General features: G+C 46.3%; 1 protein-coding gene across 12 annotated transcripts in view; it reads right to left on the bottom strand.

Annotated features, from left to right (window-relative positions):
- Positions 1-22515, bottom strand: part of EPHB2 (EPH receptor B2) — a 115014-nt gene that overhangs the window by 41083 nt on the left and 51416 nt on the right. For all 12 annotated transcript variants that reach the window (XM_083628554.1, XM_083628558.1, XM_083628559.1 and 9 more), the window contains exons 4-5: positions 2246-2401; positions 1244-1579 (exon numbers count right to left, since the gene is read on the bottom strand). In XM_083628554.1, the coding sequence (XP_083484680.1) occupies positions 1244-1579; positions 2246-2401 (492 nt within the window). The remainder of the gene's footprint in view (positions 1-1243; positions 1580-2245; positions 2402-22515) is intronic.

Below are 22515 nucleotides of genomic sequence, written 5' to 3'. Positions count from 1 at the left end.
AAAATCTATTCCTCCTCCACCCCCAAAAGAATCAATTTCTTATGCGACAGGTTCAGGGAGCTAAAGCATATGTAAGAAACAGATTTGGAAATGGGAGCAGAAGCTGAATCCTGGACTCAGGGGGCAAGTTTGGGCAAGTTTCCCTATAAAACTATCTCTACCAGCATCATGGAAACCATGCAGAAGATACTTCAGAAATGATACTTAGCCCCAGTTAAACTTCCATTTACCCATAAGCATCCTTATGGGTATCTATGTGCTGGCATGGGTGTAGGGAAAGAGGCAGATACAGTGGTACCTCGGGTTAAGTACTTAATTCGTTCCGGAGGTCCGTACTTAACCTGAAACTGTTCTTAACCTTAAGCCCCACTTTAGCTAATGGGGCCTCCTGCTGCTGCTGCGCTGCCAGAGCCCGATTTCTGTTCTTATCCTGAAGCAAAGTTCTTAACCTGAAGCACTATTTCTGGGTTAGCGGAGTGTGTAACCTGAAGTGCATGTAACCTAAAGCATATGTAACCCGAGGTACCACTGTATAGGCATTTTTGGTGGACATGACCAAAGGTGGCAGATTTTGCGGAACACGTATTTAAATAAGATAAGTAAAATTTCACATCAGTATATCACAAAGTCTTCAGAACAGGCTTCTTCAAACTCGGCCCTCCAGATGTTTTGAGACTACAGTTCTCATCATCCCTGACAACTGGTCCTGCTAGCAAGGGATCATGGGAGTTGTAGGCCAAAACATCTGGAGGGCCGAGTTTGAGGAAGCCTTCTTACATTACTGGATCTCGGTTTAAATAAGAATCAGGAGTTGGTGGATAAACCACCAATTGGATTTCTCTTAGTGGCAGCAAGTATGGTTATAGCCACATCTTGGACTTAAAAGCTGCAATTTGAACACCTGGTACAGGAGAGTATGATGTATTGCCCTTATGGAAAAATTGACTCACAGATTAAGACTGCCAAGAGGAACAAAGCACAGAGATACCTGTACGGGAGAATGGCGGAGCTTTGTTTCATTCACAAATTCTCCCGAAAACCCAAGACTGGTTCCAACAGTCTGTACTAATTTGTGGATCACACAATAAGGACCTGTTTTACAGATGTATAATGTTACAAGTTGCCATGTATGAATGGAAATACAGGTTTTCATATTTTGGGGGGAGGAGTGCCCTCCAAAGAAGTAAGTAAATAATAAAAACAACAAGAATGAACATGACAATGGAATGGAACAGATCCTTACCAGCTTGGTTGGTGGTGATGTTGACAGAGGCAAACTGGGGCGAGAAGGGGCTCTGGTCAGTGACGCCGTTCACCGCCTGTATCTCAAAAGTATACTGGGTGTGGGCCAGCAGGTCACTGATGTAGACGCGTTGCTCAGCCAGGCCAAGCTGGCGCGGTGCGAACTGGACGTTGTCCCCGCACCGGGTGCATGCTCCCCGGCCCGAACCGCAGCTCTTGCAGATTATGTTGTAGACCAGGTCCTCGCGGCCCCCTGAGTCCCGGGGCGGACTCCACTCCAGCATGAGGGAGGTCTCGTTCACGCTGGAGATGACGGCCTGTGGGGCCGACGGGATTGCTGCGGGAAGGGAGGAAATGGGGAGGTAAGATGGTGCAGGACAGCAGGGACTTTCAGGGCTGCCAGAACTTTCCTGTGGCTACAGCCATTACAGGCTCTGTTTTGCATCCCAAATGTTTCGCTCTGGCTGGAATGTGTTTCTTCCACTCTGATACTGTTTGCCTGGATGGAGGATACAGAGGCAGTTGTGTGTGTGTAGAAAGCAGCTTATTGGATAAAAGTAGCTTTTACAATCATTGCTTCCTGGTATCTCTAGGTAGGCTGGTCAAAGACTTGTGACCGAAACCCTGGAAGCTGCAACCAATATTGAGCTAGATGGACCAATAGTCTATGCCAGGGGTCAGCAAACTTCTTCAGCAGGGGGCCGGTCCACTGTCCCTCAGACCTTGTGGGGGTCAGACCTCCCCTATTTTTGGGGAGGATGAACAAATTCCTATGCCCCACAAATAACCCAGAGATGCATTTTAAATAAAAGGACACATTATACTCATGTAAAAACACACTGATTCCTGGACCGTCTGCGAACCAGATTTAGAATGCGATTGGGCCAGATCTGGCCCCTGGGCCTTAGTTTGCCTACCCGTGGTCTATGCCCACAGGACCCTGAAGGATGAGGTATACCACCCTTCTAGACTTGTCCCCCCCTCCCCTTTGTGGCCAACTTACTGGTGCATGGCATGTCCAGCGGATCGGAGTCTGAGCGGTAGTAGTTGTTGCGGCAGACACAATTCGTGGCTCCTTCTGACGTGGTCCGGCTGTTGATGGGGCAATGGACGCAGCCCTCGTCCCCCTGGCTGGCTTTGAACGTCCCTGAGGGGCATCCTGGAAAAGGAAAAAGGGGGTGGGGAGAATCCTATTAAAAGCAATGAAAATACAGGGAGGTTTGGAAATCAGTGAGGGATGGATGGATCTGCCAGTTTTGATTTCTCTCAGAGTCTCTTCTTCTGAATCTTCCGTTCGGTTCAACACATTTGGGCAGAAATTTGCATTTAGACAAAAAAGCCATGAAAACACATCAGCATTCTAGTGGAAATTTCTCCAAATAAACAGTTCTGCCTAATATGCACAATTTCGCACGGCTTTTTGTATGACATTTCCCCGAAATATATTCATTTTTGAACACACTCTTCACTGGGAGAGCTGCACCGCAATATTCGGAGACAAAATCTTGAAGGATATTCACGATTTCGTTCACGTTTCGGTTTGAAAGCTGCCAGTTTCACATTAAAATGCAAATGGAAGTGAAATTCTCTCCCGTCCCATTGTGGGCCTTGGGGGTGGGGCATGTACATGCTCAGGAAACCCACTTCTCTGAAATGGCAACATTGCTTGCTGATATAGTCCGAAAGATTTATAAACTGCTTAATCTAAGGAGCACACCCTATAAAATTATAGATAAAGCACAGCTAAAAATTGACAGACTATTAAACAGCCAATATATATATATATATATGTAAACTGGTTAATATTGAAATAATAATCTGCACAACTTTTAAAACAAATATACACAACTAAATTGCTGAAATAACAATAATAAATTAATAGTTTTCAGCATGCATCTGACATGGCATTGTGCAGGTGCCTGTTTCATGTCCAGAGGCAAGGAGTTCGAAAGTACAGGTAAAGGTAAAGGTAAAGGACCCCTGGATGGTTAAGTCCAGTCAAAGGCGATTATGGGGCTGCGGCGCTCATCTCACTTTCAGGCCAAGGAAGCCAACATTTGTCCACAGACGACTTTCTGGGTCATGTGGCCAGCATGACTAAACCGCTTCTGGTGCAATGGAACACCGTGACAGAAACCAGAGTGCACAGAAACACCGTTTACCTTTCCACCACAGCAGTACCTATTTATCTCCTTTCAGTGGTGTGTTTTCGAACCACTAGGTTTGCAGGATCTGGGACAGAGCAACGAGAGCTCACCCCGTCATGGGGATTCGAACTGCCGACCTTCTGATCAGCAAGCCCAAGAGGCTCAGTGGTTTAGACCACAGCGCCACCCTCTTCCCTTAAAGTACAGGTAGTGGAATACTAAAAGATTGACTCCTTGCAAATGTGAAATGAACACAATGCGATGTTTGGAAAAGCACCAGTTCTGGGGTGCAAAGTGATCAAACAGCAAGGGCGGAATTGAGTAATAGTTGGGAATATGGCGCCCTGAGAGAGGCCACAATTTGGTGCCCCCAAATGGATCTTCTCAATTATGGGTCTTCTCAATTTGGCGCCCTCCTGGCACAGTGCCCAGTGCAGGGGGAGCCTCCTTCACCACCCTAAATCCAGCCCTGCAAATAGGCATGGGTAGGACAAAGCAATCTGCTAAGGAAACTGATCCTAAGCTGAAGGGAAATGCATCACTTTCTCAAGCTGCAAGCCTCTTTGGTTTCAAATCCCGGATTTATGTGTGTTTTGAGTCTGCATGTTTCAGACCCCCATATTTCTGAACTGGAGTGCCCTGACAGATCCTAGAACTGCCCGTTCTTCTCTCTCTGTCTCTCTGTCTCAACTGCCCCCCCCCCCTTGCTATTTTGTCTGGGGAAAGAGTTCCTTCTGTGTAATCCGAAGCATCGCTCATTCCCTTGACAATAGAGGCAGCTCTAGTAAAAGCTATCACCTTACCTCTTTTGTATCTCTCTCAGTCCCCCCACCCTGTTCGCAGAAATACCTCCTACCACAATCCCATCCTTCAAATATCCAAGATTTAGGATGGAGCTCACAGCAACCCCTCCTCTAATTCTTGTGGCAGCAGCAGCTGGGAGGTAAAGTTGAGATTCTTAAGTCACCAGCCCCCTCCCTCCACAAACTCCAGGCTGTTCCAGAGCAAAGGACCCATCCTAAGGCACGGGAGCTGTGGGTTTTGTCTCTCCTGAAACAGCTGCAAATCCAGCCCCTCTCCTTTTGCTTCAGTCTCTGTGGAGTTTGATGTGTAGAAGGGACATAGCTCAGTGGAAAAGCATTTGCTTTGCCAGAAGAAGGTCCCCAGTTAAATTCCACACACACACACACACACACACACACACACACACACACACACCGTATCTCCAGGTAAAGGCTGGGGGAGACACCTGCCTAAAAATTCAGACAGCTGCTGCCAGTCAGTGTAGACAATATTGAGTTAGATGGACCAATGGTCTGACTGGGTATAAAATGGATTCTGATGTTCCTGTGTGTTTGTGTATGTTTTAGGGCTGGGCGATATATCATCCAAAACCGGTTTCAAGTCCATATCATGATATTGGTTGACCTGGCAATATATTGAGAATCATGATGGCAGTTCCCTCGCTGCGAGAAGTGAGGTTATAGGGAACCAGGCAGAGGGCCTTCTTGGTAGTGGCGCCTGCCCTGTGGAATGCCCTCCCAGCAGATGTCAAGGGAATAAACAACTATTTTAGTTTTAAAAGACAACTGAAGGTGGCCCTGTTTAGGGAAGTTTTTAATGTCTGATGCTGTATTGTTTTTAATATTCGGTTGGAAGCCACCCAGAGTGGCTGGGGAAACCCAGCCAGATGGGTGGGGTATAAATAATAAATTATTATTATTATTAGTTGTGTGTGTGTGTGTGTGTGTGCGTGTGTGTCTGTGCTATGCAAAAATCACAATGTGGGGGGAACCATGAAGCCAGACAATGCCTCTACATAGCTCCATCGTTATTGCAGACATAGTACATCCCGATGCATAGATGGTGGTATATCACAAAGTTGAAAACCACATATTGCCCAGCCCAAGTATGCTTGTGTGGGGGGGGGGACTCTTTTAGCTCACTGTGGATCCTGCCAGTTTACATAGCTACACCCAGGGATGTAGTGTGGGGAGTACCAGGGGGACTGTGGCCCTGGGTGCACCATTTTTTAGGGGGCGCGAACCAGGTCCAGCCTGGTGCTCCTCTCCACCCGCCATGGGCTGCATTGGCTGGCCGGGCTCCCTCCCTGTGTGGGCGGGTAGGTGGCTCAATGCAGCCCCACTTTGCTCCAGTAGTGGTTGTGGTCAGTCTGGAGCCATTGAAGAAGAAGGCAGGCTGTGATGTCTTGCAGGAGGAAATTCCACTGTACAGTGGTACCTCAGGTTACAGACGCTTCACATTACAGATGCTTCAGGTTACAGACTACGCTAACCCAGAAATAGTACCTCGGGTTAAGAACTTTGCCTCAGGATTAGAACAGAAATCACGCGGCGGCAGTGCAGCAGCAGGCCCCATTAGCTAAAGTGGTGCTTCAGGTTAAGAACAGTTTCAGGTTAAGAACAGACCTCCAAAACGAATTCAGTTCTTAACCCTAGGTACCACTGTATAACTATGCACCATGTGAGGAAGTATTTTCTTTTGTCTGTCTTGAAACATTCAATATTCTAAAAAAGCCCAGAGGCTTTTTTATTAGGAATTGTAGGTGCTGATATTCCAAGGGAGCAGAAAAGACTTTTTACGTATACGATCACATCCGCACAGATGCTGTTAGCCCAGAGATGGAAGGAAGATAAAGTCCCTACCAGAGAAGAATGACAAATTAAACTGTTGGGCTATGCCAAAATGGCAAAACTGACCGGAAAGCTCAGGAACCAAGAAGACCAAAACTTCAACAAAGAATGGGGGAAATTTATAATTTATCTTTGGAGACCACTGTAAGCAGATGAAAACGTTAGCAGGATTGCAACAACCCTTGTAATGTAGCAAGAATTGTGGAGATAATGGAGTTTTTAAAATATGGACTATTGAAAAAGATACAGTAGAAAAGGTTTAGTAATAGGACTCACGAAAGGGAAGGTGGGAAGTTCAGAGATTTGGAGGAATCTTTAAATATGGATGTGTATGGTTGCATTGTTATAATTTAATATTTGTAAAACCAAATAAAAATTTGAAGGAAGGAAGGAAGGAAGGAAAAGAAACATCCAATATTCAATATTAGATGACCCCAAGTTCTTCTTCTATAAGGTAATGAGGAAAAGTTTTCTTTCTCTATTCCGTGCATGATTTTATATGCCTCCACCCCGTCCCCCACTTGGTCGCCTTTTCCCTAAACTGAAACACATTTCCTCCTAAGGCGGCTGCTCTACCCCTTGATCATTTTAGTCGGGTTTTTTTTTTTTTTTTACCCTTTCCCATCCCCACAATATCCTTTTTTGATGTGTGGCAACCAGAGCTGTACACTGTGTTCCAATTGTGGTGGCACCACAGATTTGTATAAACAACACCAACATACAGGGAGGCCAAGGGATCCTTCCAGTTTCCAGTATTTGTGGCTATGGTGGATCCTGCCTCCGAAGTCACGTGGGCTAAGTGGGGTCCTGTGAAATCTCAGAATCCAGCGGGTGATTGAGTGGGAGGTCATATGGCCCTGTGAGACTCCCCCTCCTTCCCTGTAGCCCATCTATTCCAGATGACATCTCCTTGACACATTCCAATAGACCAATAGACCTTGCCCAAGAATGTCTAATTACTGAGGAGGAAGAAGGGCGGTGGTAATGGTCGAAGCCACATTCTGGATCCAAATAAACCAGAACCACCACCAACAAAAAAGACCCTGATGGGAAGTGGTGTTCCATCCTTTGATCTCAACATAAATCTTAAGGCTCCCATTGTGGAGAATCGAGGGGCAAGGATTAGAGTGGATTTTCTTTCTAATGCTGAATTTATCCATCTACCAACCTGGTTTGCCAGGTACAGGGAACTCCTAGGGACCAAGGTCCCTTTGCTCCCAACGCCAATAAAATATTTGAGGAGGCTGGGGGTCCCCAAAGTTGATGAGCACTGCCATTCAAATGGTGTGTCTTGCGATCAGTTATGTGGGGTGGTGCTTGTGGGGCGGCCGCTGTTTCTTTAATGCTAAAAGAACTAAGTCAGCATGAGTCAGCGGCCTACAATGACTCATGCAACCTTTCACCTAATTGTACCTGTATATACAGAGTGGTCAATGTTAGTGTTGGGTGTGGGTGGGTGGGTTGGTTAGAGAAAGCGGGTGGTGTTGAAGTGTGTACAGTTGGTCGGTCATTTTGCAGATAAAGACTTTTAAGAATAAAAGCAGAAAATACTCTGCAAGGACACTCCTTTTGTAGACTCTTTTATGTCGACAAGGGTCCTCGGACCAGGCTGAGGAGACAAAGGAAGTCAGGACCTTTGCTTTTTTCAAACACTGACAGGGCTTACCTGGACACCCCCCTCCCCAGTATTGGCACCCCTGGTTATTACGTTAGCTTAACTTATTGTAACCCTGGAACCACCTACATAAGGGCAAGCCTGCTGCATCTGACCAATGGCCCACCCAGTCCAGATCCTGTTCTCACAGTTGCCTGTGGCAATTTCTTTGGCTTGTTTTTCTCCTGTGATCAGATGAGGCACTGCTGTGCAGGTCAGAAAACTGCCAAACAGGTTTGCAGAGCCCAGAGAAGGTTGCATTCTTCATGTTTTACTTACTTCTACCATAAAGTTGGGGATGCGGGTGGTGCTGTGGGTTAAACCACAGAGCCTAGGACTTGCCAATCAGAAGGTCAGCGGTTTGAATCCCCACGACAGGGTGAGCTCCCTTTGCTCGGTCCCTGCTCCTGCCAATCTAGCAGTTCGAAAGCACGTCAAAGTGCAAGTAGATAAATAGGTACCGCTCCAGTGGGAAAGTGAATGGTGTTTCCGTGCACTGCTCTGATTTGCCAGAAGCAGCTTAGTCATGCTGGTCCCTCGGCCAATAAAGCGAGATGAGCGCCGCAACCCCAGAGTCGGCCACGACTGGACCTAATGGTCAGGGGTCCCTTTACCTTTACCTTTACCATAAAGTTGTTTCTTCTTCTTCTTCTTCTTCAGCTTTCCCCAGGAAATGCTTGTGACCATTTGGGCTGACAGCCCAAAAGCTACTGGTCCCAGTTCAAGCTGCAGATACTGGTGTGCAAAGCCCTATACAGGATTGTCTCACCACTAATACATTGTGTACTGTGGGCGAGGGTCTCATTTCCAGTCCTTCCAACAGAGGCGTCACACGCTGCCAGCAGTTTGGCACTGAGAACTTTGCACCAGCTCCTGCTTCTGGGCCAAATTCAAGTCCCTGGTTATGTGCCGTTGGCAAGAAGAGTGAGGAATGGGAAGGAGAGCTGGTTTTCATATATGCTTGGCGTGAGAGGGAATGAATGTCTCCTGGGCAGGTGATGCCTTTGGAGGTGAGCTTCAACATACTCATAGCAAACTCAGCTAGCCTATATGTTTGGGTTTGGGTTTTTTTGCAGGAACTACTTGGCTATAGAACTGCATTGCAAAACTAAGACAAGTGCAAATTCTGAACGTTGACTGTGCCTCGGTTCACACATTGTTTCAGAAAGTGCAAAGGAGGTAAGTTCGTCTTTAAACTCAAACTGAATTTAATTTCTTCCCCATCTCTACTGTGGAGGGTGGGACATCTACAGACATGAAGGGAGCTGCATTAAGCATAAGCACATTTTAAAAATAATTGTTTCAAGATTTTAACATTATTATTAGGTTTTATTGGTGGCTTTGGCTGTTTTAAACATTGATGCTTTGCTAATTTATATGAACGATTTATGTCCCATCAAAGAATTTTCTCAGGGCAGCTTCTATTTCAAGTGCTGCCTTGTGGATCTAGGTTGCCAACTGACCGGGGTGCTGGGGCAGGAATGAAACTGATCTGGCCTGCTCTTCAGCCAAATATTTTTGGAACTCCCTCTCTCCTGGTCCTGCCAGCGCAGCCACAGTGTCAAACTGAAGAAACTGGCAGCAAGTGTCCTGTCATGCATGACATGGGAAGAGTGGACAGAGAAAAGCTTTTCTCCCCCTCTGATAACACTAGAACTTATTAACATCCAGTGAAGCTGAATGTTGGGAGGTTCAGGACAGATGAAAGGAAGGATTCCTTTGTGCAGTGCTTAGTCAAACTATGGAACTATCAAACTAAGGGCTTTTCCTTCAGCTGTCCAGAAAGGCCGTTTTAGGAAGGCACCGTACGAGGAGAGGAAATGCAGACCTTCCAAGTGTCCCTATTTTCCAGAAACGTCCCTGATTTACAGAAGCTGACCCGAGTTCTGATTTGATCCCAGAACGTCCCGCTTTTCCTTAGGATGTTCCTATTTTCAACGGAGAAATGTTGGAGGGATCTAGTTATCTGACTCCCAAGCCATCTGAACGCAGCTCTGTATAGGGAAGTTTTTTTAAATGTTTAATGTTTTATTACATTGTATATATGTTGGAAGCCACCCAGAGTGGCAACCCAGTCAGATGGGTGGGGTACAAATAGCAAAGTTCTTCTTATAATTATGGAATAGGATGTCCCTGTTTTCCTCAGAGAAATATTGGAGGCTATGGAAAAGCCCATATGGCTCTGGGCAACTGGAAACAACAGAACATGCATTTTTTCACTGTCAATTCTATACAGACATAGAAGCTAGTTTCACCCTGCCTATACAGTAGTACCTCGGGTTACATACGCTTCAGGTTACATACGCTTCAGGTTACAGACTCTGCTAACCCAGAAATAGTACCTCAGGTTAAGAACTTTGCTTCAGGATAAGAACAGAAATCGTGCTCCGGCAGTGCGGCGGCAGCAGGAGGCCCCATTAGCTAAAGTGGTGCTTCAGGTTAAGAACGGTTTCAGGTTAAGAACGGACCTCCGGAACGAATTAAGTACTTAACCCGAGGTACCACTGTACTATACAAATTCCCAGGATGTACATTAAAACTCTCTATCTCCCTACTACTCCAAGATGAAAACTCAAATGTCACATACTCAGCTGCTAGATTTTACGCTGCCATGATGGACATCTGTCAAAGGATGGTTTGACAGCAGGACCTGTGCTGCTTGACGCTCCCTCCCTTATAGCCGCTTTTAGCTGCTTGTCTTTTGTTTCTGTTTTAAATTTATGTGAGTTATAATCACTTTTAACTATTAGCTTTTATCTCTTTCCTCTTTAAGTCTCACGTGCTTTATTTCATTCACATGTTTTTATTTTGTGCTGGTCTGCGACCGTAATAAAGTTTGATGGTGATGAAGGTCTGTGCCAGCAGGGGTGGGGAGCGAGGAAGAAGCAACTCCCGGCCTCTCTTTAGCATTTGGTTAGAAACCTAAGAATCCCAGATGCCTGTTCAAATGAGAAATGAATCTCCTAGCTCTCATGATTATTATTGCCGACAGCAAGCCCATATGCTGAATCAGAGGTGGCAAACCTTTTCCATCCTAAGTATTGTATTCAACATCTGGACAGCCTTCTGAGGGCCACATGGCAGTGATGGGCAGGGGCAGAAGTAGGCAGATGAGGTATTTTTTTTACCTTTGTACAGTAGGCTTGTTTCTACAAACATTCCTACCCTCTGTCTGGCAGCCAGGACAGGGAAAAGGCATGAGTTCAAAGGCACATGGCTTAGGAGGCTGCATGGCCTGAGGAGAGTCTTAAGGTCCAGGTGGAAAGGTTTGGAGGGCCTCCTTTGGCCTCCATGCCCAAGGCTCCCCACCCTGGCATTAAATCAAAACACAAAGCAAACAGAAAAATCGGGTGCTGTTTCCAGATTTCCTGCTGCATCCCCCAACTGCACTTCTTCATTTTTTAAAAAACAACTTTACTTATAATGTTGCTGGACATGCTTCAAAATGCAGTGCCAAGGATATCCTGCCCAGCCACAATATGCTCAGACCTAAATTTGCATCTATACATATAAACCAGCACCTGCAAAACAGTGTGCCTCTTTGTGCTTATGGGATGGTGGCCTACATTTTTCTAAGTACCCAGTGATGAATTTCCAGCCAAATCCCAAAGTTAATGTCTGGCATAGAAGCAACTTACTGAGAATCACTTTCACGGATTCTCAGCCATTACTATAGATCATGTTCTCTATTGCAAACCTTTGGCTCAACCACTGGACTAACGTCCTTTTCCATGTGGCTGATTCTTCTCTGTCTGTCTGTTTCTCTTTCTCTCTCTCTCTCTCTCTCTCTCTCTCTCTCTCTCTCTCTCTTTCTCACACACACACACACACATGATTTGTAGTATCCTTTGAAAGCAGAATTTTGGAAGAAGAGCAAATTATGTAAGATATATGCCTGACTGTTTTTTTTTTATAAAAAAAAATTCTGGACACATATAATGTCATGGTTGTTGTTGCAACTGTTAGTAAAGTCACTTAAATAATACAGATGGAGTCCAGAAAGAAATTAAATCCTGATCACACTTTAACGAGGAAAACTGAACCAAAACTGAACTGAAACAGTGTAAAATTTGAGGAGAACGGAACAGAGGGGTTTTGTCTTTCTTATGTCAGGCCTTGTACATAGCAGGGAGACATTCAACCAAACAAACAACGGGGAAACTCCCTCAGAACTACGCAGCCAATCGGGGCACATGCTATCTCAGCAAACATCATGCCGTTCCATCTGGTTGCTAAGCAACACCTCCTCCACCACCCTCTTAGGGTGAGTTGACCTATTGATAGCAGAGCTGACCCTTACATTATAAACTAAATGATCCTTCTAGATGCTCCCCCCCCCCTTTGTACGGAGAAGAGAAACTTGAAGCTCGATGAAGCCCTGAGGTCAAGGTCTGGCTCATGAGCCAGAAAACAGCAGTGAGAAACCTTTCTTCCATATACCCAGATTTTAAGCAATAGCTTTCAAGTCGGGCCCTTTCCCATAATTTCTGAAGAGCTTTCCACATTTGCGGTTATGAATTCCAGAAGCAGAGCATCACGCTGGCTCCGTGGACCACATGGGCTGCGGTTGGGTCCCTGCCATGTGGCTCATGCTTCGCTGTGCGCTCCCCACATCTGTGCAGCTGCACTGTGGCTCCAAATCTTCCATTTTTATCCAATGGAGACTGGAACAGGCGCGGTGGGGGAAGGGGCAGGAGAGAGAAGAAGCTACTCATCATTCCAGGTCTGAGAAGTCAGGGTTTCAAGGAGAAGAGTGCAAAGCAAGGGATTCTTTCCCAAAGCCACCTGAGAGGTTGGGTAGGTTCCTTCTCATCCCCCAAGAGGAGCTACTCTGCTCTTTAGAATATATCTACGGGTGAATCAATCCATTTCATTATGTGTGTGTGAGTGTCAATTTTATTTTCAGTTTATCAGTCTTACATCATACATCATACAAGCATCAAATACAAATACAAATATTCCCTTGAACTCCCCTCCTCCCTTTCGTGGTTCCTTCTGTTGAGAAGCATCTCCTTTCTAACTCCATTTTTTAATTTACTCCTTTACATTTCCTCAATCAATAATCTTGACTGTGAATTTTAGATTAATCCTGCTAATGGGTTTAATTGTTAACAATGGCTTTTCAAATAAATGACACATTTCCCCCCATTCTATCTTAAAAGAATTTCAGTTTCTCGCTGTTTCTTTCTTTTCCCAATCTTAAATTCAACCCTCCATGTTTCTGCATCATTTTTTTAAATAAAAAACCCCCTGTACGTTTTCCTGTGAAAACCCCTCGGCATTTTAGTGTGAATTCCTCCTGACACATTTTTTAATGCAACTTTTCCAATAGACACATTTTGGCAAAGCGTATTTCCTCTAATGCTTATATTTCCCCTAATATAACACATTTCTGTATGTTATTTTCACTCATCATGGAATCAAAGTGTCGAGTCGGAAAGGTCTCTAAGGGTCATCTAGTCCAACCCCTTGCAATGCTGGAAATGCATGTGTTTTGACGAACACCTTCCCCCTACATATTACTTGGCGAGAGAGCTGCACCGAAAAACTTGGAGAAGTGCACAGCAGTGTGTTTCAGTTTGCATCTTGCTCCGGAAAACACAACTTAGGCAGGCTCGCCTTTCAATTCAAACTCAGTAGAATTTCTTCCCTGCAGTACTTATGTATTGTGTCTCGATTGGGGAGATGGTTCTCCACCACAGTGCAAAATCTAGGAGGCCCCATTTCTTTCTCTTAAAAGTCTTTATAAGTGGAGCCTTTGCCCCTCTTCCTGGCCCGATTCCGGAGACAGGGGATAATTCCTGGCCAGCTGCTCTCCAGAAGGAATCCCCACGTCTTGTGAGTTTGTTGGGCTTTGTATGAACTATTCCTTAAAAGCTTGCATCTATTTCCTGGACCTGGCCACTATTAAGCAGAGACCAAAGTCAGAGAAGGAGTGGGAGACATCAAAGTGGAGCTGATGAAAAGCTGGATCTCCTCCCCGCACTCGCCAGACTATATCATAAACCCTTCTTGATTTAACTAGTGTTAAAACAAAGATAATCTTATCTCAGGGGGCTTTCTAAAAGAGAGAAGCACGGCCTTTAAAAGGATTGTAAACCTGACAGCATGCCACCCCCGGAGACCAAGAGCGGTTTGGATCTAAAAGGAAAAACGAGTAATTTCACAGAGGAAAGGGCCCTGGCTAGGAGTCTGCCCCTGATTCAAGGCCGAGTTAAGAGGATGAAGATGGAGAGAAAGAGAGTATGCAATAGAGCAACATGGTGTCAGGAATCAAAAACAATTTTTCTCCAGCTGTCCTAATTTAACCCATCTTCTTCCTGGCACCTTTTCTTCTTTTGCCCTTTTGCTTTGTCTTTTGGCATTGGGGATTGATGCCCACTGGGGCTGGCAGGGCAGAAGGCAGGGGAGGTCAACAGTAGGTGCCAGCTCAGGCCACATTCAAACCACACATGTGAAGTGCACAGATGCCACTTTAAACCATCAAGGTCTTCCAGACCCTCCAAGTGTCCCTATTTTCCAGGGATGTCCCTGATTTAGAGAATCCCAGTTTCTGATTTGATCCCAGAATGTCCCACTTTTCCTTAGGATGTCCCTATTTTCATTGGATAAATGCTGGAAGATATGAAGTTATCCGACCCCTGAGCAGTCTGATGGCAATCCTGTATACCAGGGGTGGCCAACTCCCAAGAGACTGCAATCTACTCACAGAATTAAATACAGTGGTACCTCGGCTTAAGAACTTAATTCGTTCCAGAGGTCCGTTCTTAACCTGAAACTGTTCTTAACCTGAGGCACCACTTTAGCTAATGGGGCTTCCCGCTGCCGCCGTGCTGCCGGAGCACGATTTCTGTTCTCATCCTGAAGCAAAGTTCTTAACCCGAGGTACTATTTCTGGGTTAGCAGAGTCTGTAACCTGAAGCGTCTGTAACCTGAAGCGTATGTAACTCGAGGTACCACTGTACTGGCAGTGATCTACCCCCATTTTTGGGGAGTTCAAGGCTAAGCTGTTGGCCATTTTTGGGAAGAAAGGGGAACAGCCACTTGCCAACAGGTCTCTGGGGAAACATACAGCCTCACTGAGTTAACTCCATCTTCCATTCTGCAGGTCGTGCAACAATGGAGGGCGGGGCTGGATTCTCTTTTACCAGCACTAAGGAAATGGACCCAGCAATCGACTGCGGTCTACCAAAACCTCCTGGGGATCTATCAGTAGATTGTGATTGACCTGCTGGACATCCCTGCTGTATACCAAAGGGGAAAAAAATATAATATTTAATGTTCTATTATGTTTTTATATATGTTGGAAACTGCCCAGTGTGGCTGGGGCAACCCTGTAACATGTGTGGGATATAAATAGTAAAATTATCATCATGGAATGGGAGGTCCCTATTTTAATCGGAGAAATGTTGGAGGGTATGGGCTTCCCCCGACGATTTCTGGAAGTTGTAGTTCATGACTGGTGTTGCGTGTTGTTAGGAGGCCCCTACTCCTCTCCAAGATCCACAGTTCCTAAAGTGGTCTAACAGTGATAGAATCATAGAAGTGTACAGTTGGAGGGGTCCACGAGGGTCATCTATTCCAACCCCCTGCAATGCAGGAATATTTTGCCTCATGTGGGGCTCAAACCCATGACGCTGAGATTAAGAGTCTCATGCTCTACCAACCGAGCTATCTCAGCAGACAACACCCCGAGCATAATTTAGCTGGATGCAACCCTATGTTCCCATGATCACTAACTTTGCAGCCTTCCTGGCTTTCGCTCTGAGCCACTCTGCTGCGTTCAGGGATAAGTGCACTAGATCAAACTGTTCCGTGAGCCCTTCAGGACTGACTCACCTCAAAGCGATCCACATGGCTTATCTCTATGGCACAAGAAACTTGCTTTAAAGGGAAGGGGAAAGGAACATAAGGACCTTCTGGGACCTTCTGCACTCAAAGCAGATGCTCTACCACTGAGCTATGATCCCAGACTCTCCAAGTGTCCCTATTTTCCAGGGACAGTCCTGGATTTACAGAAGCCATCCCAGTTTCTGATTTGATCCTGGAATGTTCTGCTTTTCCTAGGATGTCCCTATTTTCTCCAAGAGTAGGGAGTCATCCAACCCCAAGCCATCTGAAGGAAGCCCTGTATAGGGAAGTTTAATTTTTGTGTGTGTGTGTGGTCTAAACCACTGAGCCTAGGGCTTGTCGATCGGAAGGTCGGCAGTTTGAATCCCCGTGATGGGGTGAGCTCCCGTTGCTCTGTCCCTGCTCCTGCCAACCTAGCAGTTCGAAAGCACGTCAAAGTGCAAGTAGATAAATAGGTCTACTCTGGCTGGAAGGTCAACGATGTTTTCGTGCGCTGCTCTGGTTTTGCCAGAAGCAGCTTAGTCAATCTGGCCACATGACCCGGAAAGTCTTTATGTGGACAAACGCCGGCTCCCTCGGCCAGTAAATCAAGATGAGCACCACAACCCCAGAGTCGTTTGCAACTGGACTTAACTGTCAGTGGTCCTTTACCTTTTTTATATATGTTGGAAGCTGCCCAGACTGGCTGGGGCAACCCAGTCAGATGGGAGTATTATTATTATTATTATTATTATTATTATTATTATTATTATTACAGTGGTAGCTCGGGTTCCATACGCTTCAGGTTACATACGCTTCAGGTTACACACTCCACTAAGCCAGAAATAGTGCTTCAGGTTAAGAACTTTGCTTCAGGATGAGAACAGAAATCGTGCTCTGGCAGCTCAGCGGCAGCGGGAGGCCCCATTAGCTAAAGTGGTGCTTCAGGTTAAGAACAGTTTCAGGTTAAGAACGGACCTCCGGAACGATTTAAGTACTTAACCCGAGGTACCACTGTATTATTATTGACACCCCTATTTTCATCAGGGTATGTGGTCCTTCCTCAAACTGAACTTCATTAACTGAGTGTCCCAGGACAGAATGTACACATCTGGAACCCTGGTTTGAGGAAGCAGCTTGTGGGGAAAGAGGACTTATAGAGTGGTCAATGACGCATTGCCAAAACCAAGGAAATGCATCATCAAAATAGGGGGCAAAAGAGGACAGGGATCTGCATAAAATTGGCCCATGTACAAGCTATAAGCCTGGAAATAATAGCTGTGTTTTAAATAGAAATCCAATGCATAGTGGCTAGAGTGTTGGACTTGGATCTGGGAGACCAGGATTCAAATCCCTGCTTTCCTTGAGTGCTTGTTGCCTGGCTTGCCAGGATGATGCCTGGGGAGGTCCATGTATTGGGGTTTTGTGCAGATGCCTTTGACTTTTGCAAGACCGACTGTATGCAGGTGAAGGCACATCCTTTGCCCTGCCCACCTTTTTGCCTCTGGCTCCCACGCATGCCCAGCATGTAGCCCCTGGAATGTTGCTCTCTAAGACAATGTGGCCCTGGGGCTCCATGGCCATTAGACAACATTGATTTGAGAAAATCAGGACATCTTTACTGTGCCTTATTAAAGTGCTTGGAAGCTGCTTTGAGCTGATTTTACAAAGAAAAAGCAGGGTATACATTTTTAAATAAATAAATGCGGTAGAATGGAAGGATTGGAAGGATTAGCGGGGGGTAGGGGGGTTAAGCCTGCCTCCCCACTTCCTTCTTCTGCAACAACATTCCAGTTGTTGCGCTTCAGCCCCTGATCCCGAAATTAAATTAAAACCGTGACAGGGACAGTTGATTAAAGCAGAATGTGAGACTAATTAGGGGTTCTGACACTGGAATTGTCAAGATCAGTGCTGTTAATTAGCTGCTCGTTAATGTCAGCTCCCTGTACTATATGGGAATATTTAGTCACTTTCTGTAAGAAAAACCGTCCCGGGTGAGAGGGTGAAGGGGGAATTCCTACAGGGGCTTTTAGCTCAGAAGAAAGGGCAATTGAGGAACCTTGCATAAAAGTCCACTCATGCCTTGCATACAAATGCAGGTCACAGAAGCCCATCGGACGTTTTCCGCAGAGCAACACAGCACTGGTGTGGGAGATATTTGGTTCCACTCACATTTATGGGCAAACCTAATTCGCACTTTCCAACACAGTATGACAACTATCACATCATTCAAATTTAACTTTTGCACCACACTTTGCTGGTCTGTGTCTGAGCTTTCCCCCCTCCCCACCAGCTTCTTCTTCTTCTTCTTCTTCTTCTTCTTCTTCTTCTTCTTCTTCTTCTTCATCATCATCATCATCATCATTTATTTCCACCCTGACCATCTGACTGGGTTACCCCAGCCACTCTGGGCAGCTTCCAGCACATATAAAAACACAGTAAAACATCAAACCTTATAAAACTTCCCTATACAGGGATGCCTTTAGATGTTTCTTAAATGTTATATAATTACACATTTCCTTAATATCTGATGGGAGGGTGTTCCACAGGGTGGGCGCTACTACCAAGAAGGCCTTTGGCCTGGTTCCTTGTAGTGTTACTTCTCACAGTGAAGAAACTGCCAGAAGGCCCTCGGAGCTGGACCTCAGTGTCCAGGCTGAATGATCGGGGTGGAGACACTTCTTCAGGTATACTGGGCTGAGATCATTTAGGGCTTTAAAGGTCCATACCAACACTTTGAATTGTGCTCAGAAACATACTGGGTCTTTCAGAACTGGTGTTATATGGTCCCAGCGGCAGTTCCCAATCACCAGTCTAGCTGCCACATTCTAGAGTAGTTGTAGTTTCTGGGTCACCTTCAAAGGTAGCCCCACATAGAGCGCATTGCAGTAGTCCAAGCGGGAGATAACCAGCGCATGTGCCACTCAGGCGATACAGTGCTCAGGCAGGTAAGGCCTCAGCTGGCATACTAGATGGAGCTGGTAGACAGCTGCCCTGGACACAGAATTAACCTGAGACTCCATGGGCAGCTGTGAGTCCAAAATGACTCCCAGACTGCACACCTGGTCCTTCAGGGGCACAGCTACCCCATTCAGAACCAGGGAGTCCCCCTCACCTGCCTTCCCCTGCCCCCAGAAACAATATTTCTGTTTTGTCAGGATTCAACCTCAATCCGTTAGCCGCCATCCATCCTCCAACCGCCTCCAGACAGCTACTCTTGGAAATGTTCGTTTCTCCCAATTTTGCATTGCAATTCTCCAGCCAAGTGATGTGTACAGAAATACATATGCTGGGGTAAAGTGTACATAAATTAAATAGCATACAGAATGCATACAGAAATTGCATGGCAATATATATATATATTGCTCTTCCTCCCCTCCCCGCCCCCACCTTTCCCAACACACTGAAGGTGCTAATCCTGTTAATGAAAGCGCATTGGCCTCCGCAAGATGCTTCTGCCCAAACTGGGGAAGTGGGTCACGCAGGACAAGGGGAAGGGTGCCTGCGTGTGTCAAGCCCTCTGCTGAGATCAGGTGCCTTGCTCTCTCCCCTGTGGGGTTAAGTCTCCATCGCTATGGCAACCGCACAGCTTTCTCTTGGCCTCTCACCTTGCCCCATCGGGAGTGCCAAGGGAACAGATGGGGAAAGGTCTGTGGTTCTCCCCACCACCACATGCATCAAATAGGCCCCGTAGCCGAGCGAAAGCTGTTCTAGGGACAAGGTCTGTGTGGGCCCAGGACATTGAGGGTTAAAGCCAGAGAGGTCTGGAGCTGTTTCTTGTTGCTTTCTCGATATTCCCTTCAATCATACAAATACAGAGCTCAGACGCCACACCTCCATTCGATCTTGGTGAATAGCCAGTGGGAGTTTTATCAGCAAACATATCTACTCAGAAGCAAGTCCTATTAAAACCCAATGGATCTTACTCCCAGGGAAGTGGAGTTAGGGTTGCAGCCTCAGTTCATCAGTTTCCCAAATGCAGTACAGTGGTACCTTGGGTTACAGACGCTTCAGGTTACAGACGCTTCAGGTTACAGACTCAGCTAACCCAGAAATAGTACCTCAAGTTAATAACTTTGTTTCAGGATGAGAACAGAAATCGTGCTCTGGCGGCACGGCAGCAGCAGGAGGCCCCATTAGCTAGAGTGGTACTTCAGGTTAAGAACAGTTTCAGGTTAAGAACGGACCTCCGGAACGATTTAAATACTTAACCCGAGGTACCACTGTAATAACATACCAGAGTATTTGTAAAGTTCTCTATCACGGACTGGCTGGATGCAAGGGGGCGGGGAGGAACCAGTTTGGGAACTCCCAGGGGACAAAGGTCCAGATCCAGGGGACTGGTGATGCGATGGCAATGAGTGATCCGAGGGAGAAGGAACAGACTTGGAGGAGGAGGTGTCGGAAACTGAGGAGGCAATGGGTTTTAGCGAGCAGGAGGAGTCTGTGGAAAAGAGCCATCCAGAAGTAGAGGCTGGAGAGGAGGGGGGGCCAAGAGGAAGAAATGAGTCAGGCTGGTGAAGGAGCCAGAGCGTCTTCCTCTCCTGCTGTGGCAAGCTCCCCTCCCCCTGGTCTACCAGAACCAAAAGAGGTATGAAGAGTGTGGAGCAAAGTCAGGCACAGTGGCAACGACTCAGATTGCTTGGGAAGGACCTGGGTGAGGAGAGGACTGAGGGAACTGTGGGAAGGCGGGGACCTTCAGTCCCCACAACTGCCTCATAGGGGCAAGATCCACCAGGATGCGTTGCTGTGCTCATTAGGCCTGGCCTCCTGAGTCAACCTTGTTTCCTTGAATAAAGAGTTCACTTCACTGACGCCGTGTGATTTATTGCTGACCTGCTTCTGGCACTGGCCCTCATTCTTGGGACTCTTCCCACACACCCCTTTCTCCAGGCTGCACCCCTCACTGCTGCTGCTCCAGAATGCCCTCAAGTGTTTTCTGGCTGGCTGGAACGTGTCCTTTATCCATGCTAATGGCTCTCACTTGCCGGGATCAAGAAGCTATGTCGCCATGAGTAGCGTGGCTCAAATGCAATCCACTGTGAGAGTCTCCTCCATTACCCCACCCATATTGGCCTCTGGTCTCGCCCGCTTTTGCCTCAGGTGACACACAACCCTCACATGCGGCCCTGAGAAACATGTTCATGACATAATGCGGCCCTTTAAGTGAAAAAGGGTCTCTGGCAGTTTCTCACTTCTGCTTATTTTCTGATTAGGATTCTCTTTGTTGAGTGGGATGGAGCTATGAATGGCAGCTGGAAGATACTTTATGCTGAGGGGAATGGAAACTTGGGGATGCAATAGGGATGCATGTGATGAGTTGATAAAAATACATTTTATTGGATAGCAAGTTTCTAACACCATTAATAAAACAATGCTGGTTTCTTCTTTAAAATTATCCATCTTCGGGACGCTGAGTTCAGTAATGGACACAGTTAAGAATCTTGCATATTTAGTGTGTCTTCTGAACTGGCAGTGTCCTGGCTCTGGTCCAATGTTTACCATAATTGTGCAGTTTCTCTTATAATTTGTTGGTCCCTCAGTGATTTTTGCTGATTAAAGCATCTTTTTAAGTTACTGATTAAGCATTTGCGAGGATATCGCTAAGTGCCAATATTGCAACACAAGCCGTCTCGCCCAGCTTCCTCCCCTCCGACAAAAAGCAAGCAAAACATCCGATCTGGAGTCCTCTTTCCCTGGAAAAATGGCACGTGTTGTCCAGGTGTCTCACTGTACCAGAGACAGGAAAAGTCCCATAATTTAATTGATGAGTACAGGGCGTTATGTTTAATATCCTGATAATGTGTGGCAGTTCCAAGATGTCTGGGATGTTAGGAAGCATCACCTGTGGTTGGGTGATAAATATATTAAATTCTTCTCTAACTGAGGGTCTTTCTTTGGATTTAGATGTACGTAAAAATGGATTCTGATTGTGCTATCTGCTTTGTGTATGTGTGGCTTTGCCATGCCACTAAGGAACAACTGAGGTGGGACAGAATGACGGGAGAGCTGAAAAGGCATTATCTTTGCAGAAGATCACCTTGTTTCAAAAAACGGGGAATGCCCTCTCCTGGGCTGCCACTACCCAGAGCCTCTGGGGGGTGAAGGGACTACCAAGAGGGCCCTCTCTGTTAATCTCAACCCTTGAGAGGGTCTGTAGGAAAGGAGTCAGTCTTTCAGATATTTTGGACATGAGCCATTTACTGAGCCCTTCTGCATGCAAAGCAGATTCTCTTCCACTGAGCTACAGTCTTTCCCCGATAAACCCAAATTCCCCCATCACTCTCAGTGTGCAGAGAAGGGACAGATGACCAGCTGTGCCATTTGAAATATCCACTGCTTATCACAGCTCGAAGGAGCCATTTCCAGCAAGCTAAGAAGTCCCTTTCAGAGGCCACTCTTGCTCATTTAAAGCTCACTACCTAACCACAGGCACCCTGATAAAAACACACACACACGGAAAGATATATTTCCCAGAGACACCTCCTGGAAGATGCTCAGGCTTAGCGCGGGATGGGTGTCCACCAGCAGCTGTCAGGGCAGCTGTTGCCAATTACACAGCTACTATTATTTATACATCTGTTTCACTGCATTCATATCCTGCTTCAATGTTGAGGAGCTCAAGGCACCCTACGCGGTTCTGTCCCTTCTGTTTTTGTCCTTGCAACGGTCCTGCGAGGCAGGTTAGGAGGAGGGCAAACAAAGTTTTTTGAAAAATAAATAAGAAGCAAGGGATATTTGGACTGGGTTCCAGTGCCCCCCTCCACTATGATCCCGGTCTAGATCTGCTGCCCCCCACACTTGCTACTTGCATGGAGATAGAAGATTCCTTTGGAAGGAATGGGCTCCCCTGATCAAAATAGCAGGCGTGATGGGGCAACTCCAGATAGGGACTACAACAGAGGACAAAGGGTTAACCACCACCACCCAACCCCAACCCCCCCCCCCGCACACATAGGTAGATAGTAATGGAAATCTGGGGTGTCAT

The sequence above is a fragment of the Podarcis filfolensis genome (assembly GCF_964270895.1).
Source record: "Podarcis filfolensis genome assembly, chromosome: 8".
Classification (NCBI taxonomy): Eukaryota; Metazoa; Chordata; class Lepidosauria; order Squamata; family Lacertidae; genus Podarcis; species Podarcis filfolensis.
Note: the sequence above shows the minus strand (reverse complement) of the source record. Positions and strands in the feature narration are given on the sequence as shown.